Source organism: Kogia breviceps, chromosome 2 (genome assembly GCF_026419965.1).
Source record: "Kogia breviceps isolate mKogBre1 chromosome 2, mKogBre1 haplotype 1, whole genome shotgun sequence".
Classification (NCBI taxonomy): domain Eukaryota; kingdom Metazoa; phylum Chordata; class Mammalia; order Artiodactyla; family Physeteridae; genus Kogia; species Kogia breviceps.
The window spans coordinates 56,440,816-56,464,650 of record NC_081311.1 but is presented as its reverse complement, the minus strand read 5'-3'; the positions used below and the strand labels follow the sequence as shown (position 1 = coordinate 56,464,650).

At 42.1% G+C, this 23,835-nt stretch overlaps 1 protein-coding gene across 2 annotated transcripts in view; it reads right to left on the bottom strand.

The window, feature by feature from the left end:
* The window catches only part of POLR3A (RNA polymerase III subunit A), a 52,511-nt gene that overhangs the window by 15,033 nt on the left and 13,643 nt on the right, over nucleotides 1-23,835 (bottom strand). For both annotated transcript variants that reach the window (XM_059053117.2, XM_059053116.2), the window contains exons 10-20: nucleotides 23,501-23,642; nucleotides 20,988-21,128; nucleotides 20,060-20,129; nucleotides 19,533-19,660; nucleotides 19,161-19,299; nucleotides 17,197-17,361; nucleotides 13,924-14,096; nucleotides 5,201-5,312; nucleotides 3,848-3,966; nucleotides 2,162-2,299; nucleotides 173-343 (exon numbers count right to left, since the gene is read on the bottom strand). In XM_059053117.2, the coding sequence (XP_058909100.1) occupies nucleotides 173-343; nucleotides 2,162-2,299; nucleotides 3,848-3,966; nucleotides 5,201-5,312; nucleotides 13,924-14,096; nucleotides 17,197-17,361; nucleotides 19,161-19,299; nucleotides 19,533-19,660; nucleotides 20,060-20,129; nucleotides 20,988-21,128; nucleotides 23,501-23,642 (1,498 nt within the window). The remainder of the gene's footprint in view (nucleotides 1-172; nucleotides 344-2,161; nucleotides 2,300-3,847; nucleotides 3,967-5,200; nucleotides 5,313-13,923; nucleotides 14,097-17,196; nucleotides 17,362-19,160; nucleotides 19,300-19,532; nucleotides 19,661-20,059; nucleotides 20,130-20,987; nucleotides 21,129-23,500; nucleotides 23,643-23,835) is intronic.

Below are 23,835 nucleotides of genomic sequence, written 5' to 3'. Positions count from 1 at the left end.
CTCCCGCCGCGGAGCACAGGCTCCGGACGCGCAGGCGCAGCGGCCATGGCTCACGGGCTTAGTTGCTCCGCGGCACGTGGGATCCTCCCGGACCAGGGCACGAACCCGTGTCTCCTGCATCGGCAGGCGGATTCTCAACCACTGCGCCACCAGGGAAGCCCCTAAATCTTACTTTGATGTTGTCCAGAACTCTTTTAAACTCCAAGGGTTCATCTTTTCCCTCCATGGCTGCGGGATCTAAGCCATCTCCCCCATAAATGAACTGGATGATATCGCCTGTAGAGCTTCGGACTGTCAAATCATACTGTGAGCAAAGATCTTCAAGGGACTTTACGAGCCTCCTCTAAAGTAAAAGGAGAGGAGACAAAAGCTCAGCTGCTTTGAGAAGACTAGACACGCATACAGAGGTTGAGATTTGCAACTCTGAGTTTCAAGATTACCAGCGCTTTAATCACATAAAAACATTTTATTAGGAATCCCTTAAAAAGAGTCCCCTGACTGTAAGAACAGGCCCACAAGGGCCTCACTAGCCTGTGCAGTGGGATTTAGAATATGCTCCAGCCTCCAGGACTTTAGAATACTTTAAAATAGTGTTTTTAGAATACATGCGATTTAAACCCCATCACCCGAAGGACGCTGCAAACACTGTTTTCCTAGGCTGCTTCGCCTTCCCTCTCTGTCTCCCTGAGGTATAAATTAATGCAATTGCTTTGCATTTCTAAACACAACTTAATCCAGGACCCCTGTGAACTTCAATATGAATTACAGAGGATCAGGTGCAGGCCACCTACTGGGACAGAGGGGGAAGAAGAGAGAACAGGAATGGCATTGCTTTTGAACCAGCAGGCAGCAGCAATTTCTCAAGTCTGCTTAGGGAGAACCTCCCATCAGCAGAACACTCACTCCAGCCAGCAATGTGATGGGGGCTCAGGGAGTTAAAAAGAAAGAAATCTTCCTCCAGGCAACTTCAAAACAAAAACCTCTCATGCCACAACTAATTTGTTCTAGGCTAACACATTGCTCTAGGAAAGCCATACTCTCCACTTCAAAAAAGGTAAAGACAAAAAATAAAGTCAACAGACATTTGGGCAAGAGTGGTAAAAGCATTTCACAGGCTGTTAGGTTTCTGACAAAAGCAGCACCCTCCAAAGCTAAAGGGCAATTTCCCATCAAAAGATGATTAAGAGGGAAGCAGTTATCAGTAATGCTACAGGAGGTCCAGACGAGGTTATGGAAAGAGGTGTGTACTGACTCGGGTCCATTTCGCCCTCATCAGCCTCGTGTGCTCTGGCTCACTCATTCGCATCTCTGGTTTATCAGTCCTGGTTTCCCAGTATGCAACGGCCGTGCTTCTCAATCCACGGTGGGGAGAAAAGGGACACAAAGCCACAGAAGTTCATGGCCTAGCAACTTGGATTGTTAACTTCATCATGTGTTTTAAGTTGATAAATACATCAAAAAATTAAAAACAAACAAAACATAGATTATGGAGTACAGAGTAGAAATGAGAATTAGACACTGGCGAGAAATCCTTTCCTTGTGGTCTTATGGAAGAACAAGGTGGGGTGTGTTTTCACTCCTCTGCCATCAGGGGTACTTCCGCGGCAGTCGGAGAAGCACAGGCATAGAGAAGTGTCTAGCTCAGCCCTGTCCCCGGAGACTACTATCTTACACCTATATATACAATGGAGAAAAAGCCAGTCCTCCAAGTGTGTCCAAGCCCTCCTGCGGGCACTGGAATAGGTTCTTGGAGTCCCTTAGAATGATATTAATAATGGGTTATATAAATAGTTGCACAGTGAGAAGCAGAGCCCTCTCAATTTGTAATCACTCCACCTCCGTGTATTAGGAATCAGAGGCTCAGTGAGGTTCGATGACGTGCCCTGGGATGCACTTGGGTCCACTGCTCTCCGCCAGCAATGCTTTGGTACATGTGATTTCTGGCCTGGTCTTCATCTTTCGAAGGACATTGTGTGATTTGGAACATAGTACCTTTGTATGTTGTTTATTTCTAGGGTACCCTACATCTCTCAATTTTTCCTTTTAAATACCAAGACTGGATAAATTAGAGCTCAGGTACAAAATAAGCAAACACTTTACAGTCAAGATCTGCAGACCCTATCCTGCTTCATTGCTAATGGCCTACATTTCTTCAGGTTACCTGCATGTATCCCGTTTCAGCTGTCTTCACGGCTGTGTCAACCAGACCTTCCCGGCCAGCCATCGTGTGGAAGAAAAACTCGGTTGGTGTCAAACCTGAATAAAAGCTGTTAGCCACAAAGCCTTTGGCAGCTGGGAGCTAAAGAGAGGTAGGAAAAAAGAAAAATCTAACAAAAAAGTTCAAGGTCCACAATTCCAAAACCCATTCAAATCAGAAAATGCCTCAACTTCAGACTATAAATAGCCAGCCAATGCACTCTCGTGTTTTACGCCCTTTCCTAAAGGAGAAACAATTTAGCCCAGACCATCCTTACCAGATACAAGGAGGGTGAGGCCCCAGCCAGGGTTGGTGCTGGTGCCACTGGCAGCCAGGTGGCTCAGGACAGAGAAACCAAAGCTTGGGCTGCTACTCCTAGAGCAGGGAGGCAGTTACCAACCTCGGTTCAGAGGGCGCCCTGCTGACTCTGACAGCTTGCCCCTCCCCTGGAAAACGACTCCTCCCAAGACACCCTTCCTGTGGGCCAGACCTGTCCACCTCCAAAACGTAACCGTGTGCTGCTAAGGTTTATGGGGATTCATTTTGGGGCTGTTGAAAATATCCTAAAATTAGACTGTGATGATGATCATACAACTCTGTGAACATACTAAGCTGCTGCACTCTACCCTTTAAATGGGTGAATATTATGATAAATGAAATGTACCTCAAAAAAAAAAAAACCTATAAAAAGAAACAAACATATATAAAACACCATATGAAATGCCTAATGGCCTTTGATCTCGACAGGTCTGTGTTCCTTGGAGGACAACTCAGATGAACAGACTAACCTCCTGCTCCCCTATTTCATTTAAGGGGCAGCTGGCATTTCTAGGCAGGCACCGTCTACTCTGAAGTCTAGCACTGGATATCCCTGGTCTCTCTTCTAAATTGGTCAGGCTTTGACTCTGAGCCAGATAAGCATAGTCGGGTACCACTCCAGTGACCAGCTGGCTGCCTGACCTCTAGTGATTTCTGATCTTGGGCAGAGAACCTGAGTTGTTCCTGAGGCCGCCTGATACAGAGAATATCTGTCCATTCTCAGTACAGTAGTCCTATCTCCCCAGGAGGGGCTGGACAGAAATCCTACAGTTCTACCGGGCAGGTACAGCTGGGGCATCTCTGCTTCAGTGCGAATAACAGCTGACTCCATCCAGAATTTACCAAGTGACCAAATCTGCTCTAAGTTGTGCTCTGCTGACTCTAGTGTCTAGACCACGAGGGCCAATGGAACCCAGAAGTCATTTACAAGCAGAGTTTAAGAATTCCAGAGAGGAAAACTTGGAATTTCCTGGTCGTTTTACATGTTCACTGTTTAAAAATCCTTATACTTCTATGTAAGTGCTCCCCAGGTAAGCATACAGACTGAATGCACATGTATGATAACTACACATTTTGAACACTTAAGATAAGTTGGATGGGAATCTGAAATCCACCCTCTTGGTCCAAACTCAAGTTATACAGCTCTAAGTTTTACAAGGCTCCTTCTACAGGACTCAAGTTTGGGTTGCGGAGTGAATAACCCCGAGCGGCCCTCACCCTTATACACCAGCTCCAGGAGCCCCTTGGTTGGCAGCCCCAGAGCTTCCGTGACTCTCTTCTGCACTGCTGAAGGTTGTCCTTCAAAGTTCTGCCTCATCTGCTACTGCTTACCTTTGAGTGTTTTTCAAAGTGAGGCAAGGACCTGTTTTCAAATCCATCTGGCACTCGAGAGCCACTGATGGCTTGCTGTCCCACACAGGCAATCATCTGTGATATGTTAATGAAGGAACCTGGGGAAGCAGGTCAGGAATGTAACATTCATTTACCAAAATGACATTAAATGAAGCACAAGCAGATCTGTGGGATAAAACAAGAATACATGGCACAGCCCCCTATCCTCAACAAGTTCATAGTCTAGGGACAGTAAAAGTCAGAACTAGAGCAACACAGGGTGCAGCTGTCAGTAACACAAGAAAAGCCGAGCAGGGCTAGAGCTGCTCAGGGGCGAACGAGCACTTCGGGGTTGGAGGAAAGACTTCCAGGGGAGTCTTCCAGAAGGCAGCAGCAACCAGCTGGACATCTGGAGGACATTATGACTTAGACACAGAAGACGTGGGGGAGGAATTCCAAAGTGGGTGGGAGAGTGGGAAGCAAAGACACAGGATAGGAGTGTGGGGTATGTACCAGGAGCAGGGAGTAGGAGAATATGGGGTGAAAGGCAGCACAATGAAAGAGATTGGATTTTATTCTGTCAAAAATTTACAGAAACAGGAAAAGCAGGAGGTTCTGAATTTGAGTGCAGTATCGTGAAACTTAATGCTTTTAGGTTCTGGCTAACTATGACATTTAAGTGTTTATTAAGTGTTTTAATTATCATCAAACACATTATTTTAAAAATCCACAGGTTTTCTTTCTTTTCTTTAAAAAATAACATCAAGTTTACTCAAAGCACCCTCAAACTCAGAAACCCACACACATGACCAATGTTTCTCCAAACGAGTTAGACTTCTAAAAGTGCAAATAATTAAGTCTCTTTCTCTATGTATTATTTTAAAAACTTCAGGCCTTGGCTTCCCTGGTGGCGCAGTGGTTGAGAATCCGCCTGCCGATGCAGGGGACACGGGTTCGTGCCCTGGTCCGGGAAGATCCCACATGCCGCGGAGCGGCTGGGCCCATGAGCCATGGCCGCTGAGCCTGTGCGTCCGGAGCCTGCTCCGCAATGGGAGAGGCCACAACAGTGAGAGGCCTGCGTACCGAAAAAAAAAAACCAAAAAAAAAACCCAAAAAACTTCAGGCCTCTATAAACAAAAGGCCTGTAGTTTGTTTTTTTTGAAGCGCAACTTGTGGGATCTTAGTTCCCTGACCAGGGATTGAACCCGGGCCCTGACAGTGAAAGCCTAGAGTCCTAACCACTGGACCGCCAGGGAATTGCCAGGCCTGAAGTTCTGACTAGCATTTCCTAGAACACAACCAGCCAGCCCACATGCAGCACAGTGACAGCAGTGGCCAGAGGGGGGCACTCACCTTTAGAGCCGCACAGAGCCATGGTGAGGGGACTGTTGCTCTTATCCAGCTCCCGGAGGCAGGCGCTGCCTGCGTGGTCACGGATCACGGACAGCTCCTTCAGGATCAAAGCCTGGCAGGAGAAAGGGAGATGTGTGGTGGCTCTGTGATTACCGAAGTTCAATGAGTCGTTTAAGGAAATGTGAAGAATTTCAGCAACATGTCAGATTTCCAGCAGATAAAAGATTTCAGAGCCTTAGAAGACCAAGATGCCCTGTCTCTACAGACTGACATCTTCCATAGGCTGCCATAATCGGTGTGTAAGGAAAAAACGATCAGTAACAAAACCTTGGGAAATTCTTTAAATGGCCAATAAAGTACAATGTGCTTGCTTGGCTTTGTGTACAGTACCCTATATGACAATGTATCCATATATATGTTACTGTACATACTCATGCATGTGTATACTGTGTCTAAACAAGTATAATATCTTACACTTTATAACAAATTATGTAATATGTAGTAAAAGAGAGTTGCTTGTGCTATTTGTAAATTTGTCTCTCTACTAAGAACACATTTGAATTACCACCAGTTAAGCATGTTGCGGGGTGACTCTATAGGAATATTCTAGTCCATGAGCTCATCCAGATCGTCATCTCTCAACTCACAACTTACAATACTGAAGCAGTTAGGAGTCATGCTTCCATTAAAAATGAGTGCAGCTGAGGCCTCAAGTAATTTTCTATGTGAGAAACACCCATTTCTCTCTCTTGCTGTTTTTCTTTAAGAGTTAGTGAGATTAAGAAGGAGCTAAATGCCATCCACCAGAGGGCAGACAGCAGAAGCAAGAAGAACTACAATCCTGCAGCCTGTGGAACAAAAACCACATTTACAGAAAGATAGACAAAATGAAAAGGCAGAGGACTATGTACCAGATGAAGGAATAAGATAAAACCCCAGAAAAATAACTAAATGAAGTGGAGATGGGCAACCTATCAGAAAAAGAATTCAGAATAATGATAGTGAAGATGATCCAGGACCTCGGAAAAAAAATGGAGGCAAAGATCAAGAAGATGCAAAAAATGTTTAACAAAGACCTAGAAGAATTAAAGAGCAAACACCTGGAAGAATTAAAGAACAAACACCTGGAAGAATTAAAGAACAAACAAACAGAGGTGAACAATACAATAACCGGAATGAGAAATACACTAGAAGGAATCAATAGCAGAATAACTGAGGCAGAAGAATGAATAAATGAACTGAAAGACAAAATGGTGGAAATAATTGCTGAGGAGCAGAATAAAGAATGAAAAGAAATGAAGACAGCCTAAGAGACCTCTGGGACAACATTAAATGCACCAACATTCACATTATAGGGGTCCCAGAAGGAGAAGAGAGAGAGAAAGGACCCGAAAAAATATTTGAAGAAATTACAGTTGAAAAATTCCTTAACATGGGAAAGGAAATAGCCATCCAGGTCCAGGAAGCGCGGAGAGTCCCAGGCAGGATAAACCCAAGAAGAAACATGCTGAGACACATAGGAATCAAACTGACAAAAATTAAAGACAAAGAAAAATTACTGAAAGCAACAAGGGAAAAATGACAAATATACAAGGGAACTCCCATAAGGTTAACAGCTGATTTCTCAGCAGAAACTCTATAAGCCAGAAGGGAGTGGCATGATATACTTAAAGTGATGAAAGGGAAGAACCTACAACCAAGATTACTCTACCCGGCAAGGATCTCACTCAGATTAGATGGAGAAATCAAATGCTTTACAGACAAGCAAAAGCTAAGAGAATTCAGCACCACTAGACCAGCTCTACAACAAATGCTAAAGGAACTTCTCTAAGTGGGAAACACAAGAGAAGAAAAGGACCTACAAAAACAAACCCAAAACAATTAAGAAAACGGTAATAGTAACATACATATTGATAATTACCTTAAATGTGAATGGATTAAATGCTCCAACCAAAAGACACAGCCTCGCTGAATGGACACAAAAACTCACTGAAAGTGAGGGGATAGAAAAAGATATTCCATGCAAATGGAAATCAAGAGAAAGCTGGAGTAGCAATACTCATATCAGATAAAATAGACTTTAAAATGAAGAATGTTACAAGAGACAAGGAAGGACACTACATAATGATCAAGGGATCAATCCAAAAAGAAGATATAACAATTATAAATATATATGCACCCAACAGAGGAGCACCTCAATACATAAGGCAAATGCTAACAGCTGTAAAAGAGGAAATTGACAGTAACACAATAATAGTGGGGGACTTTAACACCTCACTTGCACCAATGGACAGATCATCCAAACAGAAAATTAATAAGGAAACACAAGCTTTAAATGATACAAGAGATAAGACAGATTTAATTGATATTTATAGGACATTCCATCTGAAAACAGCAGATTACACTTTCTTCTCAAGTGCACACAGAACATTCTCCAGGATAGATCACATCTTGGGTCACAAATCAAGCCTGAGTAAATTTAAGAAAATTGAAATCATATCAAGCATCTTTTCCGACCACAACGCTATGAGATTAGAAATAAATTACAGGGAAAAAAACATAAAAAACACAAACACATGGAGGCTAAACAATACGCTACTAAATGACCAAGAGATCACTGAAAAAATCAGAGGAATTCCAAAAACACCTAGAGACAAAGGACAAGGAAAACACGACAACCCAGAACCTATAGGATGCAGCAAAAGCAGTTCTAAGAGGGAAGTTTAGAACAATACAATCCTACCTCAAGAAACAAGAATCTCAAACAAACAATCTAATCTTACACCTAAAGGAAATAGAGAATGAAGAATAAACAAAACCCAAAGTTAGCAGAAGGAAAAGAATCATAAAGATCAGAGCAGAAATAAATGAAATAGAAACAAAGAAAACAATAGCAAAGATGAGTAAAACTAAAAGCTGGTTCCTTGAGAAGATAAACAAAAATTAATAAACCTTTAGCCAGACTCATCAAGAAAAAGAGGGAGAGGACTCAAATCAATAAAATTAGAAATGAAAAAGAAGTTACAACAGACACCACAGAAATACAAAGCATCCTAAGAGACTACTACAAGCAACTCCATGCCAATAAAATGGACAACCTGGAAGAAATGGACAAATTCTTAGAAAGGTATAACCTTCCAAGACCGAGCCAGGAAGAATAGAAAATATGAACAGACCAATCACAAGTAATGAAATTGAAACTGTGATTAAAAATCTTCCAGGGCTTCCCTGGTGGCGCAGTGGTTGAGAATCCGCCTGCCGATGCAGGAGACACGGGTTCGTGCCCTGGTCCGGGAGGATCCCACGTGCCGCGGAGCAACTGAGCCTGTGAGCCATGGCCGCTGGGCCTGCGCGTCCGGAGCCTGTGCTCCACAACGGGAGAGGCCACAACAGTGAGAGGCCCGCATACCGCAAAAAAAAAAAAAAAAAAAAAAAAAAAAAAAAAAAAAAAAAAAATCTTCCAACTGGGCTTCCCTGGTGGCGCAGTGGTTGAGAGCCCGCCTGCCGATGCAGGGGACGCAGGTTCGTGCCTGGGTCCGGGAGGATCCCACATGCCGTGCAGCGGCTAGTCCCATGAGCCATGGCCGCTGAGCCTGCGCGTCCGAAGCCTGTGCTCCACAACGGGAGAGGCCACAACAGTGAGAGGCCTGCGTACCACAAAAAAAAAAAAATCTTCCAACGAACAAAATGTCCAGGACCAGATGGCCTCACGGGTGAATTCTATCAAACATTTAGAGAAGAGCTAACACCCATCCTCTCAAACTCTTCCAAAAAATTGCAGAGGAAGGAACACTCCCAAACTCATTCTATGAGGCCACCATCACCCTGATACCAAAACCAGACAAAGATACTACAAAAAAAGAAAATTACAGACCAATATCACTGATGAATATAGATGCAAAAATCCTCAACAAACTACTAGCAAACAGAATCCTGCAATACATTAAAAGGATCATACACCATGATCAAGTGGGATTTACACCAGGGATGCAAGGATTCTTCGGTATACGCAAATCAATCAATGTGATACACCATATTAACAAATTGAAGATGAAAAACCATATGATCACCTCAATAAATGCAGAAAAATCTTTTGACAAAATTCAATACCCATTTATGATAAAAACTCTCCAGAAAGTGGGCATAGAGGGAACCTACCTTAACATAATAAAGGCCATGTGTGACAAACCCACAGCAGACATCATTCTCAATGGCGAAAAACTGAAAGCATTTCCTCTAAGATCAGGAACAAGACAAGGATGTCTGTCCACTCTCGCCACTATTAGCCAACATAGTTTTGGAAGTCCTAGCCCCGGCAATCAGAGTAGAAAAAGAAATAAAAGGAATACAAATTGGAAAAGAAGAAATAAAACTGTCACTGTTTGCAGATGACATGATACTATACATACAGAATCCTAAAGATGCCACAGGAAAATGGCTAGAGCTAATCAATGAATTTGGTAAAGTTGCAGGATACAAAATTAATGCACAGAAATATCTTGCATTCCTATACACTAACAACAAAAGATCAGAAAGAGAAATTAAGGAAACAATCCCATTCACCATTGCAACAAAAAGAATAAAATACCTAGGAATAAACCTACCTAAGGAGGTAAAAGACCTGTACTCAGAAAACTATAAGACACTGATGAAAGAAATCAAAGATGACACAAACAGATGGAGAGTTATACCATGTTCTTGGATTGGAAGAATCAATATTGTGAAAATGACTATACTACCCAAAGCAATCCACAGAGTCAATGCAATCCCTATCAAATCACCAATGGCATTTTTTTACAGAACTAGAACAAAAAAATCTTAAAATTTGCATGGAGATACAGAAGATCCTGAAGAGCCAAGGCAATCTTGAGGGAAAAAAACAGAGCTGGAGGAATCCGACTCTCTGACTTCAGACTATACTACAAAGTTACAGTAATCAAGACGATATGGTACTGGCACAAAAACAGAAATATAGATCAATGGAACAGGATAGAAAGCCTAGAGATAAACCCACACACCTATGGTCAACTAATCTATGACAAAGGAGGCAAGGATATACAATGGAGAAAAGACAGTCTCTTCAATAAGTGGTGCTGGGAAAACTGGACAGCTACATGTAAAAGAATGAAATTAGAACACTCCCTAGGACTCCTCTGGTGGTGCAGTGGTTAAGAATCTGCCTGGCAATGCAGGGGACACAGGGTTAATATCTGGTCCGGGAAGATCCCAACATGCAACTAAGCAACTAAGCAACTAAGCCCGTGTGCCACAACTACCGAGCCTGCGCTCTAGAGCCCGCGAGCCACAACTACTGAGCTCGTGTGCCACAACTACTGAGCCTGTGTTCTACAGCCCGCAAGCCACAACTATTTTGCCACAACTACTGAAACCTGTGTGCCTAGAGCCCGTGCTCCACAACAAGAGAAGCCACTGCAATGAGAAGCCCACGCACTGCAACGAAGAGTAGCCCCTGCTCGATGCAACTCAAGAAAGCGTGCATGCAGCAAGGACCCAATGCAGCCAAAAATAAATAAATTTTTTTTTAAAAAAGGAACATTCCCCAACATCATACACAAAAATAAACTCAGAATGGATTAAAGACCTAAATGTAAGAGGGGACACTATAAAACTCTTAGAGGAACACATAGGAAGAACACTCTATGACATAAGTCACAGTAAGATCTTTTTTGACCCACCCTCTACAGAAATGGAAATAAAAACAAAGACAAACAAATGGGACCTAATGAAACCTAAAAGCTTCTGCACAGCGAAGGAAACCATAAACAAAACAAAAAGACAACCCTCAGAATGGAAGAAAATATTTGCAAACAAAGCAGCTGACAAAGGATTAATCTCCAAAATATATAAGCAGCTCATTACTAAAAAAAAAAAAAAACCCAATCAAAAAATGGGCAGAAGACCTAAATAGACATTTCTCCAAAGAAGACACACAGATGGCCAAGAGGCACATGAAAAGCTGCTCAACATCACTAATTATTAGAGAAATGCAAATCAAAACTACAGTGAGGTATCACCTCATACAGGTTAGAATGGGCATCATCAGAAAATCTACAAACAAATGCTGGGGAGGGTGTGGAGAAAAGGGAATCCTCTTGCACTGTTGGTAGGATTGTAAATTGATACAGCCACTATGGAGAACAGTATGGAGGTTCCTCAAAAAACTAAGAATAGAATTACCATATGATGCAGCAATCACACTACTGGGCATATACCCTGAGAAAACCATAATTCAAAAAGACACATGTACCCCAATGTTCATTGCAGCACTACTTAGCCAGGTTATGGAAGCAACCTAAATGTCCACTGACAGATGAATGGATACAGAAGATATGGTACATGTATACAATGGAATATTACTCGGCCATAAAAAGGAAAGAAATCTGGTCATTTGCAGAGACATGGATGGATCTAGAGACTGTCATACAGAGGGAAGTAAGTCAGAAAGAGAAAAACAAATATCATATGATAACACATATACATAGAATCTAAAAAGAAATGGTCATGAAGAACCTAGGGGCAGGACAGGAATAAAGATGCAGACCTACTCGAGAATGGACTTGAGAACACAGGGAGGGGGAAGGGTAAGCTGGGACAAAGTGAGAGAGTGGTATGTATATATATACACTACCAAATATAAAACCGATAGCTAGTGGGAAGCAGCCACATAGCACAGGGAGATCAGCTCCATACTTTGTGACCACCTAGAGGGGTGGGATAGGGAGGGTGGGAGAGAGATGCAAGAGGGAGGAGATATGGGGATAAATGTATATGTATAGCTGCTTCACTGTTATAAAGCAGAAACTAACACACCACTGTAAAGCAATTATACTCCAATAAAGATGTTAAAAAAAAAAGATGTGGCACATATATACAATGGAATATCACTCAACCATAAAAAGGAACGAAACTGAGTTATCTGTAGTGAGGTGGATGGACCTATAGACTGTCATACAAAGTGAAGTAAGTCAGAAAGAGAAAAACAAATATCGTATGCTAACACATATACATGGAATCTAAAAAAAAAATGGTCACAAAGAACCTAGGAGCAGGACGGGAATAAAGACACAGACCTACTCGAGAATGGACTTGAGGATATGGGGAGGGGGAAGGGTAAGCTGGGATGAAGTGAGAGTGGCATGTATATATATATACACTACCAAATGTAAAACCGATAGCTAGTGGGAAGCAGCCGCATAGCACAGGGAGATCAGCTCGGGGCTTTGTGATTACCTAGAGGGTTTGGATAGGGAGGGTGGGAGAGAGATGTAAGAGGGAGGGTATATGGGGATATATGTATACATATAGCTGATTCACTTTGTTATAAAGCAGAAACTAACACACCATTGTAAAGCAATTATACTCCAATAAAGACGTTAAAAAAATGTGGTACATATATACAATGGAATCTTACTCAGCCATTAAAAGGAACGAAATTGGGTCATTTGTAGAGACATGGATGGACCTAGAGACTGTAATACAGTGTGAAGTAAGTCAGAAAGAGAAAAATATTGTATGTTAACGCATATATGTGGTATCTAGAAAAATGGTACAGATGAACCAGTGTGCAAGACAGAAATAGAGACACAGATGTAGAGAACAAACGTATGGACACCAAGGGGGGAAAGCTGCGTGAGGAGCGGTGGAGGTGCGATGAACTGGGAGATTGGGATTGACATGTATACACTAATTTGTACAAAACAGATAACTAATAAAATGAATTTAAAAGAAAAAAAAAAGAATGAGCTAAATGTATGTATAAAATAGATAACTAAGAAGGATCTACTGTATAGCACAGGGAACTACTCGATACTCTGCAGTGGCCTATATGGGAGAATAATCTAAAGAAGAGTGGAGATATATATATATATATATATATATATATATATATATATATATATATATATATATAACTGATTCACTTTGCTGTACACCTGAAACTGACACAACATTGTAAATCAACTATACTCTAATAAAAATTAAAAAAAAAAAAACCAAAAAGAATGAGTTAACTGTGAACACCTCACACAACGCTGCTTTCTGTCTGCTTTAAAAAGTTCATTTCATCAGAAAATTTCTTACTGTTCAAAAAACCTTTCTTCTCCACTTAGGTGAGTTAAAGTTCTGAGCCCCCGGCTACTGGGGAGGCAGAAGAGAGCCAGGCAAAACCCTGGTGCAGGCAGACTGCTGAGCCAGGCTGCTTCAGAGAATATGCAGGACTCTCGGGCAACTCTGACTCTGACATGTGCTGGTCCAGTTCTCAGCTACCCTAGCTCCAAATGTGAGAGGGCAGCAGACTGGTATGTGACTCTCAGACAGGAATGATCCACGTCTCTTTCAAAGACCATCCATTCAAAGAGCTGTGGTGTCAGTCTCTAGTCACAGGATGCTGGAAATAGGAAGGGCAGAAGCACGGAAGTATCAGGTACAGAAGGGGCCCAAGCGTGATGCTGGAACAAGAGCAGCCCCATGTGGCCAGATGAACAGATGGCCGTGTTTTCACCACCTAGAACATGAAAGCTGTAAGAGATGTAACGTATCTAACGGGAGGCCCTCCCTGCTTTAGAACACACACAAGCTGCACAGCACGGAGATGCGCTAAAGCCACTGCCTTTCCTCCCCACTCACCTCTGCTCCTTCTCTTCAGGGCCTACAGCACCACCCAGTGATGAAGTGGCTAAACTGACCCGAAGAGCCAGACTCACCTCCAGGGTCTCCTCAGCAGTGCAGCCAGGCTGCTGCTGCAGCTTGCCTGTGTTCAGGGCTTCAATGTACTCATCACATTTTTTGTAGCCAGCATTCAGCAACTCATACTTGGCCTTCAGCAGTCCTTGGCCAGGTGTGACGTCACCAATCCCAATTGAGAATCCACGGTTAGCTGCAGAATAGTTGCCCGGGAGAGCAGGAAGAGAGAGCCATGGATATTAGTCAACCTGATGCACAGAAACAAGTTTATACCTTCAGAGAACTTGTTACAACCCAATTAAACAAAATGTTCATGTGTCAGTCTCTAGGTAGTTATGCAAAAATGACTAAGACTCACTAACTCCTGAGACCTCACAACCTACAGGGATGTCCCAACTAACTACAGTATAAAGCAGACAGCCACTAAATAGTAAAGAGCACCTGAGAAAGCCAGCTATGGAAAGCGGGCCACATGACTGCAGGTTCTCAGCATCACAGAGACCTCTCTGCCCCGATTCTCTTTTTCAGAAATTATTATTCCGAAATACAGAGACTAAGAAACAAATGTAAACTCCACCTTTGATGGAACTATACAGTAATCCTAATCCTAATATCTGCCTACGAGAGGCTACTGGCTTAGTAGGGTGGGGAAGGGGATGCCTAAAAGTGGCTGCAAAAAGGAGGGCCACGAGTCTGGAAAGTCTCAGAAACAAACTCCTCAGGTTCTGTGGGAGGTAATATAGGTGCTGCAATCAGGGAAACCCAGTGGAAAGTTTGTACAGGCATACCCTGTTTTATTGTGCTTCACAGATATTGTGGTTTTAAAAAAATTGAAGGTTAGTGGCAACCTTGTGTCGAACAAGTCTAAAAGCACAATTTTTCCAACAGCATCTGCTTACTTTGTGTCTCTGTGTCAAATTTCGGTAATGCTTGTAAAATTTCAAACTTTTTCATTATTATTATATTTTTTTATGGTGATCTGTACTGTGACTACTATGACTCACTGAAGGCTCAAATGATTAGCATTTTTTAGCAATAAAGTATTTTTTTTTTTTTTTTTTGCGGTATGCGGGCCTCTCACTGTTGTGGCCTCTCCCGTTGCGGAGCACAGGCTCCGGACGCACAGGCTCAGCGGCCATGGCTCACGGGCTTAGTTGCTCCGCGGCATGTGGGATCTTCCCGGACCAGGGTACGAACCCGTGTCTCCTGCATCGGCAGGCGGATTCTCAACCACTGCGCCACCAGGGAAGCCCGCAATAAAGTATTTTTAATTAAGGTATGTACATTGTTTTTTAAGACACAATACTATAGCACACTTAACAGACTATAGTGTAGTGTAAACAACTTTTGTAACTACTGGGAAACCAAACAGTTCATGTGACTTGCTTGATTGTGGTATTTGCTTTATCGTGGTGGTCTGGAACTGAACCTGCAATGTCTCTGAGGTCTGCCTACAAGAAACAGGCCCCAGATCCTTACGCCTGTGGGAGACAGCGTGATAGAGAAGGTGTATTTGGGGATCAAGAATAGGAAGCCTTAAAAAAAAAAAAAAATTAAAAGAAGCAAAGAAAAAGAAAAGAACTACCAGCAAGGGACTTCCCTGGTGGCACAGTGGTTAAGAACCTGCCTGCCAATGCAGGGTACACGGGTTCAAGCCCTGGTCCGGGAAGATCCCACATGCTGCGGGGCAACTAAGCCTGTGCGCCACAACTACTGAGTCTGTGCTCTAGATCCTGTAAGCCACAACTTCTGAGCCCATGTGCCACAACTACTGAAGCCCATGCTCCCCAACAAGAGAAGCCACTGCAATGAGAAGCCCGCACTCACTGCAACCAGAGAAATTCCATGTGCAACAATGAAGACCCAATGTAGCCAAAAAATAAAAATAAAAAAATAAAACTACTGGCAAATAAGAACAATGGTTGGTTGGGTTGGAAATTAAATATATGATAGTGAAAAAACTTTTAAAAATCAATACAGTTGTTAAAAAAAAATTGAATCCAGAAACAAAGAAATGGACAACAGGGAAAATCAGAGAATCAGTCCAAGAACTCTACTAGACAATGAACAGAAATTCAAAAAAGAAAGAACAGAGAAAGTAAAAGGGAGAAAATGATCAGAAAAAGTACAAGAAAATATCCAGAACTGAAGGACACAAGTTGCAGATTAAGAAAGCTTACACAGTGCTCAGCGCAATGAGTGATAACAGACACATCACAATGTCGTGTCATTGTGAACTTTCAGAATGCCAGAAACAAAGAGGAGTCTCAAAGCTTCCAGAAAAAAAAGATAATTCAGGATAAACAACAAGGTCCTAATGTGTCTAGCACACAGAACTATATTTAATATCCTGTGATAAATCATAATGAAAAAGAGTGTTAAAAAATAGATATATGTGTAGAATTGAGTCACTGTGCTGTACAGCAGAGACTGGCACAACGTTGTAAATGCACTATTGCTTCAATTAAAAAAAAAAAGACAATTCAAATACAAAAATTCGGGAATAAGAATGGAAATACACTTTACAGCAACCCTTAAAGCTAGAACAGAGTAGAGCAATCCCTTCAAAATTCTCAGGGAAAATAATCTTCAGTCTAGAATTCTACACCTAGCCAAAGAGTCAAGTATAAGAGTAAACTAAAGATGTTTTGGGGCATGCAAAAAATCTCCTGGCGTGTGGTATGTTCAAAGCATGAACAAGCAAGGTAACAGAATAGTGCAAGGATGGTAGAGAAATACTGAGTAACCCAGTAGGGCTGAACTGTGGAAGACCCAGAGGGTGATAGTCTTGCACAGGTACCTTGGAAGCAGCCCATGAAGGGCCCTTTATGTAACAATCCTATCTGATGGGCATTAGGGAGCTACTGTAGCTCTTTTTTTTTTTTTTTGTGGTACGCGGGCCTCTCACTGTTGTGGAGCACAGGCTCCGGACACGCAGGCTCAGCGGCCATGGCTCACGAGCCCAGCCTCTCTGCGGCATGTGGGATCTTCCCGGACCGGGGCACGAACCCGTGTCCCCAGCATCGGCAGGCGGTCTCTCAACCACTGCGCCACCAGAGAAGCCCTACTGTAGCTTTTGAGAAGAGAATTGAAAAGCAAATTCAGATCTGTAGCCAAACTAGTCAGTATCAAGTTAATTTCATTAAGAAAAGCATAAATAGTTTAGCCTGGAATAAGTATCCTTTTCTTTGTGTGCGTGTGTATGTGTGTGGGGCAGGGGGATGAAACAATAAAAGAAACCCCTGAAATACCAATAACTTCTAGCAATAAAATGAGGATGCTGAGATACTCACACAGGTAGACGGGGGCCAGCCTGGCGAGCCGTGACATCGCATCGGCAGCTTCGTTCTGCCCCCAGTCTCGCAGCAAAATGTAAAAAATATTGTTCTTGGATCCCGATCCCAGCGTTCCTTTGTCCATGCTGCCGGTCATGAGCTCGCTGTTCTGGATAGTGACGTCTGGAAGGAAACAAAGATTATGGACTTACACAGACAATGATTACTTTGCCTCACTCCAAAATGAATTTGAGGCAGTTGAGAAAATTTGTTCTCGTATTAAAAGTTAAAGCAGAACAAATAGATATGCTCTTAAAAAAATTTTTTTTTGAGGGGGGAAAAAAAGAGAAATCTAGGAACTTTTGAAAAGCATGAAAGATCTAGTTAGTTAACCTATAGTCCTAACTCTGAAAGGTACTAGTTGACACTCATCGTCCTTATCTGTGAACTGTGGATGACAGTATCAAGCTCTTGCCATCTTGATGTCATGGGGATGTTTTGAGCATCAATTCAATCATGTACAACTAAGTGTTATTTATAAAGCACTTTGTTATTTACTATTTACCTAAGACAATAAAGACTAACAGTGGCACCATCATGAAAAGCCTAACAACAAAATGAAATTTGTATCTAGAAACAAACAAAACACATTCTAAAACAAGCCAAAATACGTTAAAGACCAGAGAGTATATTTTCAAAAGAATGGTTATAAACCAGGGGAAAAAAAATCAGTGCTCTTCAAAACATTTATTCTTCATTAGGAGACAGCAGAAAACCCTTGACCTTCACAGAGACTCTGTGGTTCAGTTCTTTAGTACAGAGCCCTGCAGATCCACTTCTCGTCACTAGGCCTTGCTAGCAAAGCCCATTCTAAATCAGTGCTACTCAAAGCAGCCTGCTGGGGAACTGCCTGTTAGCAGCCTGGGACCCAGAAAGTAAATGCTGCCTGAACGGCATTGGTGTGTGGACCACACTCTGGGCTGAATCAGTCTAGGGGACTCAGATGGCTCGCATTTAAATCCTCTCACTGTGAGAGTAGCATTGACATATATACACTACCAAATGTGAAATGCATAGCTAGTGGGGAAGATGTTGCACAGCACAGGGAGATCAGCTCGGTGCTTTGTGACCACCTAGAGGGGTGGGATAGGGAGGGTGGGAGGGAGGCTCAAGAGGGAGGAGCTATGGGGATATATGTATATGTATAGTTGATTCACTATGTTATAAAGCAGAAACTAACACACCATTGTAAAGCAATTATACTCCAATAAAGATATTAAAAAATAAATAAGTAAGTAAATAAATAAATCCTCTCACTGTTACACCTGATCTTCATGTTATCAAAACATCCACCGACCAGGTGAGGCAGGTTAAAAAAATTAGCCTCTTCAGTTATACTTTTTTTTTTTTTTTTTGCCGTATGCAGGCCTCTCACTGTTGTGGCCTCTCCCGTTGTGGAGCACAGGCTCAAGACACACAGGCTCAGCGGCCATGGCTCACGGGCCTCGCCACTCCGCGGCATGTGGGATCTTCCCAGACCAGGGCACAAACCCGTGTCCCCTGCATCGGCAGGCGGACTCTCAACCACTGCGCCACCAGGGAAGCCCCAGTTATACTTTTTTAGTCACACTTTTAGACAATGAACATGTTTTTGGATATAAAATAGTAAATTAAATGCCTTAAATAACGAGACCTTTGTACAGCAAAAAAAAAAAAACAACAAAAAAAGGAAGAAAAAAGAATTTGCATTAATTGGTAGAAAAGAGTCTCAACTGAGACAACACACAAGAACATTCTGATCATTGGGTTGGTCATGTGTCTACATGATCTCTACCTTTTAGAGAAACACCACCTGCATTTCCCTAAAGAACAAACTTCCTGCCTAAGGCTATAGAGAAACTTGTGATTTGCTGGCTGAGCGAAGGTAACTGTTGGCCACTTGCTTTCCTGACCCCCGGCCCCACCCCATTGCTTTAACTCACAGGAATCATTGACACAGAGGTCTTCTCCTTTGCCACAGTACTGCTTGCCCTTGGTTCGGAGGTTGGCCCTCACTGGATTGTCATCGCTGGGTCTGAGGATGACGCTGAAGATCTGTTTTCCCGTCCACAGGGTGACAGGCTGAAGGAGGAAAGAAGCCAGAGCATCGGAGGGCTGAGCCTGATCTCAACCACCCTTCATGCAAATGAGGCAAGATGGTACAGTGGTCACACACCAACTGGGCAGCAGTATGCGTACACTAAGGCCACTGGTACGTCCATACAGTCACTCTCTCTCTCTCTCTCTCTCTCTCACACACACACACACACACACACACACACCTGTGTACGTACACACACAGCTCCTGCACAAACCTTTAATATTGTAGGGGGTGGGAGGCGAACTTTAATTTTCTCATCCTTGCCCACCAATATCGAAGCAATGATCTGGCAAGCCTTGGCTCGGTCAAAGAAAGTGTCCTTAAGAGTGAGGAGATAGGCACCTGAGGAAAGAAAAGCAATGAAATTGTGAGAAAAATCATAAGGTTTCAATTTTAAAATAAACGTGGACTATTACTATAAGAGTGAGGTAAAAGTAAAACACAGCTGCTTCTTGGCTTTCTCCTCCAACTAAAATCCAGCCTCCACAGGGAAAGCGACTTTGTTTTACTCGCCGCCATGGCCCCAGAACTTAGAAAATAAAAATGTCTTGTGTATGGCAGGAGTTCACTAAATAACCAACCAATGCAAAATATCTCAAGTAGGTTCACAATCACACTTACTAAACAAACAACAGCATTAAACACAGGCAATTAAACAGCTTTTCAAGGGGACACATGAACACGGTGAATGAGAATCCTCGTGTTCCAAAGTCTCCTTTCAAGTGAATTCCACAAACCCACCTGTCAGAAAATCCTGAATAGCAGCAATTAGTGGTTCTCCATTCCTTGGGGTTACAAGATTTGCTTTAGTCTGAAGGAAAAAGGAACACAGTAAGTTAGCCACCCTTGGATGTATGACGCAGCCCCAAAGACCTGCACCACAAAGACTCTGAATTGTTATGAATAAATGAAGAGTAGCAGGAAGATGAGGCTGAGCACTGGAAGCTGGGGTCCTTAACTGCAGCTTTGTCACTAACTTCCATCCCTTAATCTGTCAAGGGGAGAGAAAAATTACCAGCGAGACTGACCTCAGAGGTTCCTGCACTCAGATACTGCATGAAGTAGTTTTGAGTTTCTATAAAGAACACTTTGGGTATGAGATGTTATTGTAATTAACAAATGAAGATTTGTTAATTACAAATCTCCTCCAAAGAAGATTTACTTCTGTGAATGAATGATGAGTAGCACTGTGTTATGTCTGAAGTCAGTCAATTCCATACTCTCTACAATGATGGCAGAATTGTCGAATTTCTCTTGCGTCAGACATTAAGTTTGAACAATCAGGATTTCAATTAAAATGTAATGAGTGCCTACAGTGGCAAAAATGGGTGCTACTTGTTCAGTGCATTATCAACCAATTTAAAGAAGGTTCTGTGCATCAAAGTGCATTTGCTCAAATCTTTTAACCGAGGTGTAACTGACCATGATAGCCAAAAGTCAAGTTTCTGCTATACCCTTGTCTTACCCTTTCATAACTAGCACTCATGTATATCTACTCTCCTAGGAACCCACATTACAGGTCAGAAGACACACGCTCTGGTCAACTCCCCACCTATCAGAGAGACTAACTCCCTTATATACTGCAGGGTGTTTGCAAACAGGACAGGCTTCCCTTTCCCTCCTTTTAAGGTACTTTTCCTGAGAAGCTGGGCTGCACCACCCTACATACCCCCATGAGAACAAGGGCTTCTGCTTTAGCTTCTTCTGTTTGAGGAAGATGAAGGTTCATTTCATCACCATCAAAATCCGCATTGTAGGGTGTACAGACACACTCATTAAATCTGAAGGTGCGGTGGGGTTTGACCCTGGCCTGTGGAATACAAAAAACAAACCAGGAGAAGGACTTAAGTCATTTATCTAAAACCTTCTTGGTGCCCATACGTTTGTTCTCTACATCTGTGTCTCTATTTCTGCCCTGCAAACCGGTTCATCTGTACCATTTTTCTAGGTTCCACATATATGCATTAATATATGATATTTGTTTTTCTCTCTCTGACTTATGGACACCAAGGGGGGAAAGTGGCGGGGGCGGGTGGTGGTGATGTGATGAATTGGGAGATTGGGATTGACATGTATACACTAATATGTATAAAATGGATAACTAATAAGAACCTGCTGCATAAAAAAGATAAATAAAATAAAATTCAAATAAAATAAAAAAATAAAAGCTTCTTAGTTTCAACATAAAAAAATGGCTTCCTGGAGAACTGGACACTTTACATTAAGGAAGTAAATTTCTATTATGTTCTGGCAAGTAACATGTCACTTGTGGTCTCATTCAAGTAGCTTTATTAGATCAAAACAACACAACGAATCTGCTTTAATACTATGAGGCAAACATCAACACAGAAGCCATGAGAAAGGGGTTCCCACTGGCCAATGATGTCACAATTTGCTATTAAAAGGTTAATGGCAGAAATTGAACAAAACACACTGACTAAATAAAAACTCCTGATGACACTGAAAAAAGGGAAAGCCAGAGAGAGAGGCACAAGAGAGGCACCAGGCTGAAGCATCTAAATCCCTAACCTTCTCAGCATAACTAAAGTGGGCCAGCCAGACAACGTGTGCCTCCTGAAATATGGCAAGAAGAAGTAGCCAGCACCACCTATGAGTTATTTTGGCCAAAATGTTGAACCTGAACATCCTTTGAGAGCTAATTTCCAGTTTACAGGAATAAAATGAACCATGAAGGAACCCTTACACCACACACAGGCAGACAAACAGAACATGCGACATTCTTCAGGACAAATGACCTGGTTTTTTTCAACAGTGACACTGAAGTTAAAAGAAGGAGGTGGGGGGCTTCCCTGGTGGCACGGTGGTTGAGAATCCGCCTGCCGGTGCAGGGGACACGGGTTTGTGCCCCGGTCTGGGAAGATCCCACATGCCGTGGAGCGCCTGGGCCTGTGAGCCATGGCCGCTGAGCCTGTGCTTCCGGAGCCTGTGCTCCACAACGGAAAAGGCCACAACAGTGAGAAGCCTGCGTACCACCAAAAAAAAAAAAAAAGGAGGTGGGACATTACCAGATCAATAGAGGCTTCAGACATGTATCAACTAAATGTAACGTGTAGACTTTGCATCTTGATTTGAACAAACTGGTTGCAAAAAGATTTTGAGACACTTGGGGAAATCTGACTATGGACAGGGTACTAGACAACACCAAGGAATGACTTCATTTTGTGAGGTGTGACACTGGCACTATAATTATGTGTGTCTTGCAGAAGTAAACGGAATACACATGGAAAAAAGACATGGCATCTGGGTTCACAAAGAAAAAAGAGAGAGAAAACTAGTGTGGCGAAATCTTGAAAATTACTGACTGTAGAGGATCGGACTGTGAGTTCATCAGAGTACTCTTTCTATTTTTGTATATATTTGACAATTTTCAAACAAAAATATTTCTATGTTAAAATGCCCCAAAGCCAAGAAAAGTTTCCAGAAAGGGAAGGCTTCTGTTTGCCTCCTAGATCTCCATTAATCATAATTCCATAATCATAAACTGAATCTTTGGAATTTCCACCACTCAGCAAAAAGATTGATGTAATGTTTTCACAAACTACTAAAAAAAGGAATCTAGAAAAACACCGCCTTAGGAGCCTGTTTAAACACTGTTTGCAAATGCTCAGGGATTTAATGGCTTTGCAGACAGGAGAATTTATGAATACTTAACAAATTAAAGTTGCATCTTGTTTACATTTTAAATCTCCGAAAAAGGAACTGCTGCTGTTGCAAAAAGTAAACCACCCCAAAAAATATGGTTCAAGGTCTTAGTTGGAGGACTACTGCAAAGAGAAATCCTATAAGCATTTTAGTTCCTTAGTTAATATGCTATTTTAAATTAAGTCAATTTTCTGCCATATCTATTTTACATAACTTTGTGCACACACATATATGTATATATGTTGTTTGCGAGTGAAATCGCGGTAGTCACTTTCACACGAATTTTCAATTAGTTCCTGTTTTACTGTTGTATGAATAGTATGTTACAAATATTAAAAACATTGAAGGGAAGTTTGAAATTTAAGAGTTTCACTCAAACTAAAAAATGAGAGAAGAGGAAAACCAAAAGTTATGAAAATTTGAGATTACTGGCAAATTAAATTTTAGAAGTCTGGAATTTAGCATGGCACACACAGCAAAGTTCCACCCAACAGAAATAAAAACCAGTCTCATGCTCACCAGATGTGCCATAATGCTCAATTTGTGCAGCGAAGGCTGTCGATTGAACAGAACCACGTCTCCATCTATGAGGTGTCTCTCCACAATGTCCCCATACTTGAGCTCCTGAGCCATCTTTTCTCTGTTTCCGTATTTCAAAAACCTTAACATACAATAATAGACATAATCTATGAGAACAAAGTTTTCTCAGCAAGTTTCTCCCTCTTCATATCAGGATTCAGTCTCTAAAAAGATCACATTTCATTGTATTTAAGGTGCCCCCATACGCCATTAATTAAATTACAACAACAAATTTTTATTTTATTTTATTTTATTTTTTGGTTGAGCCGCATGGC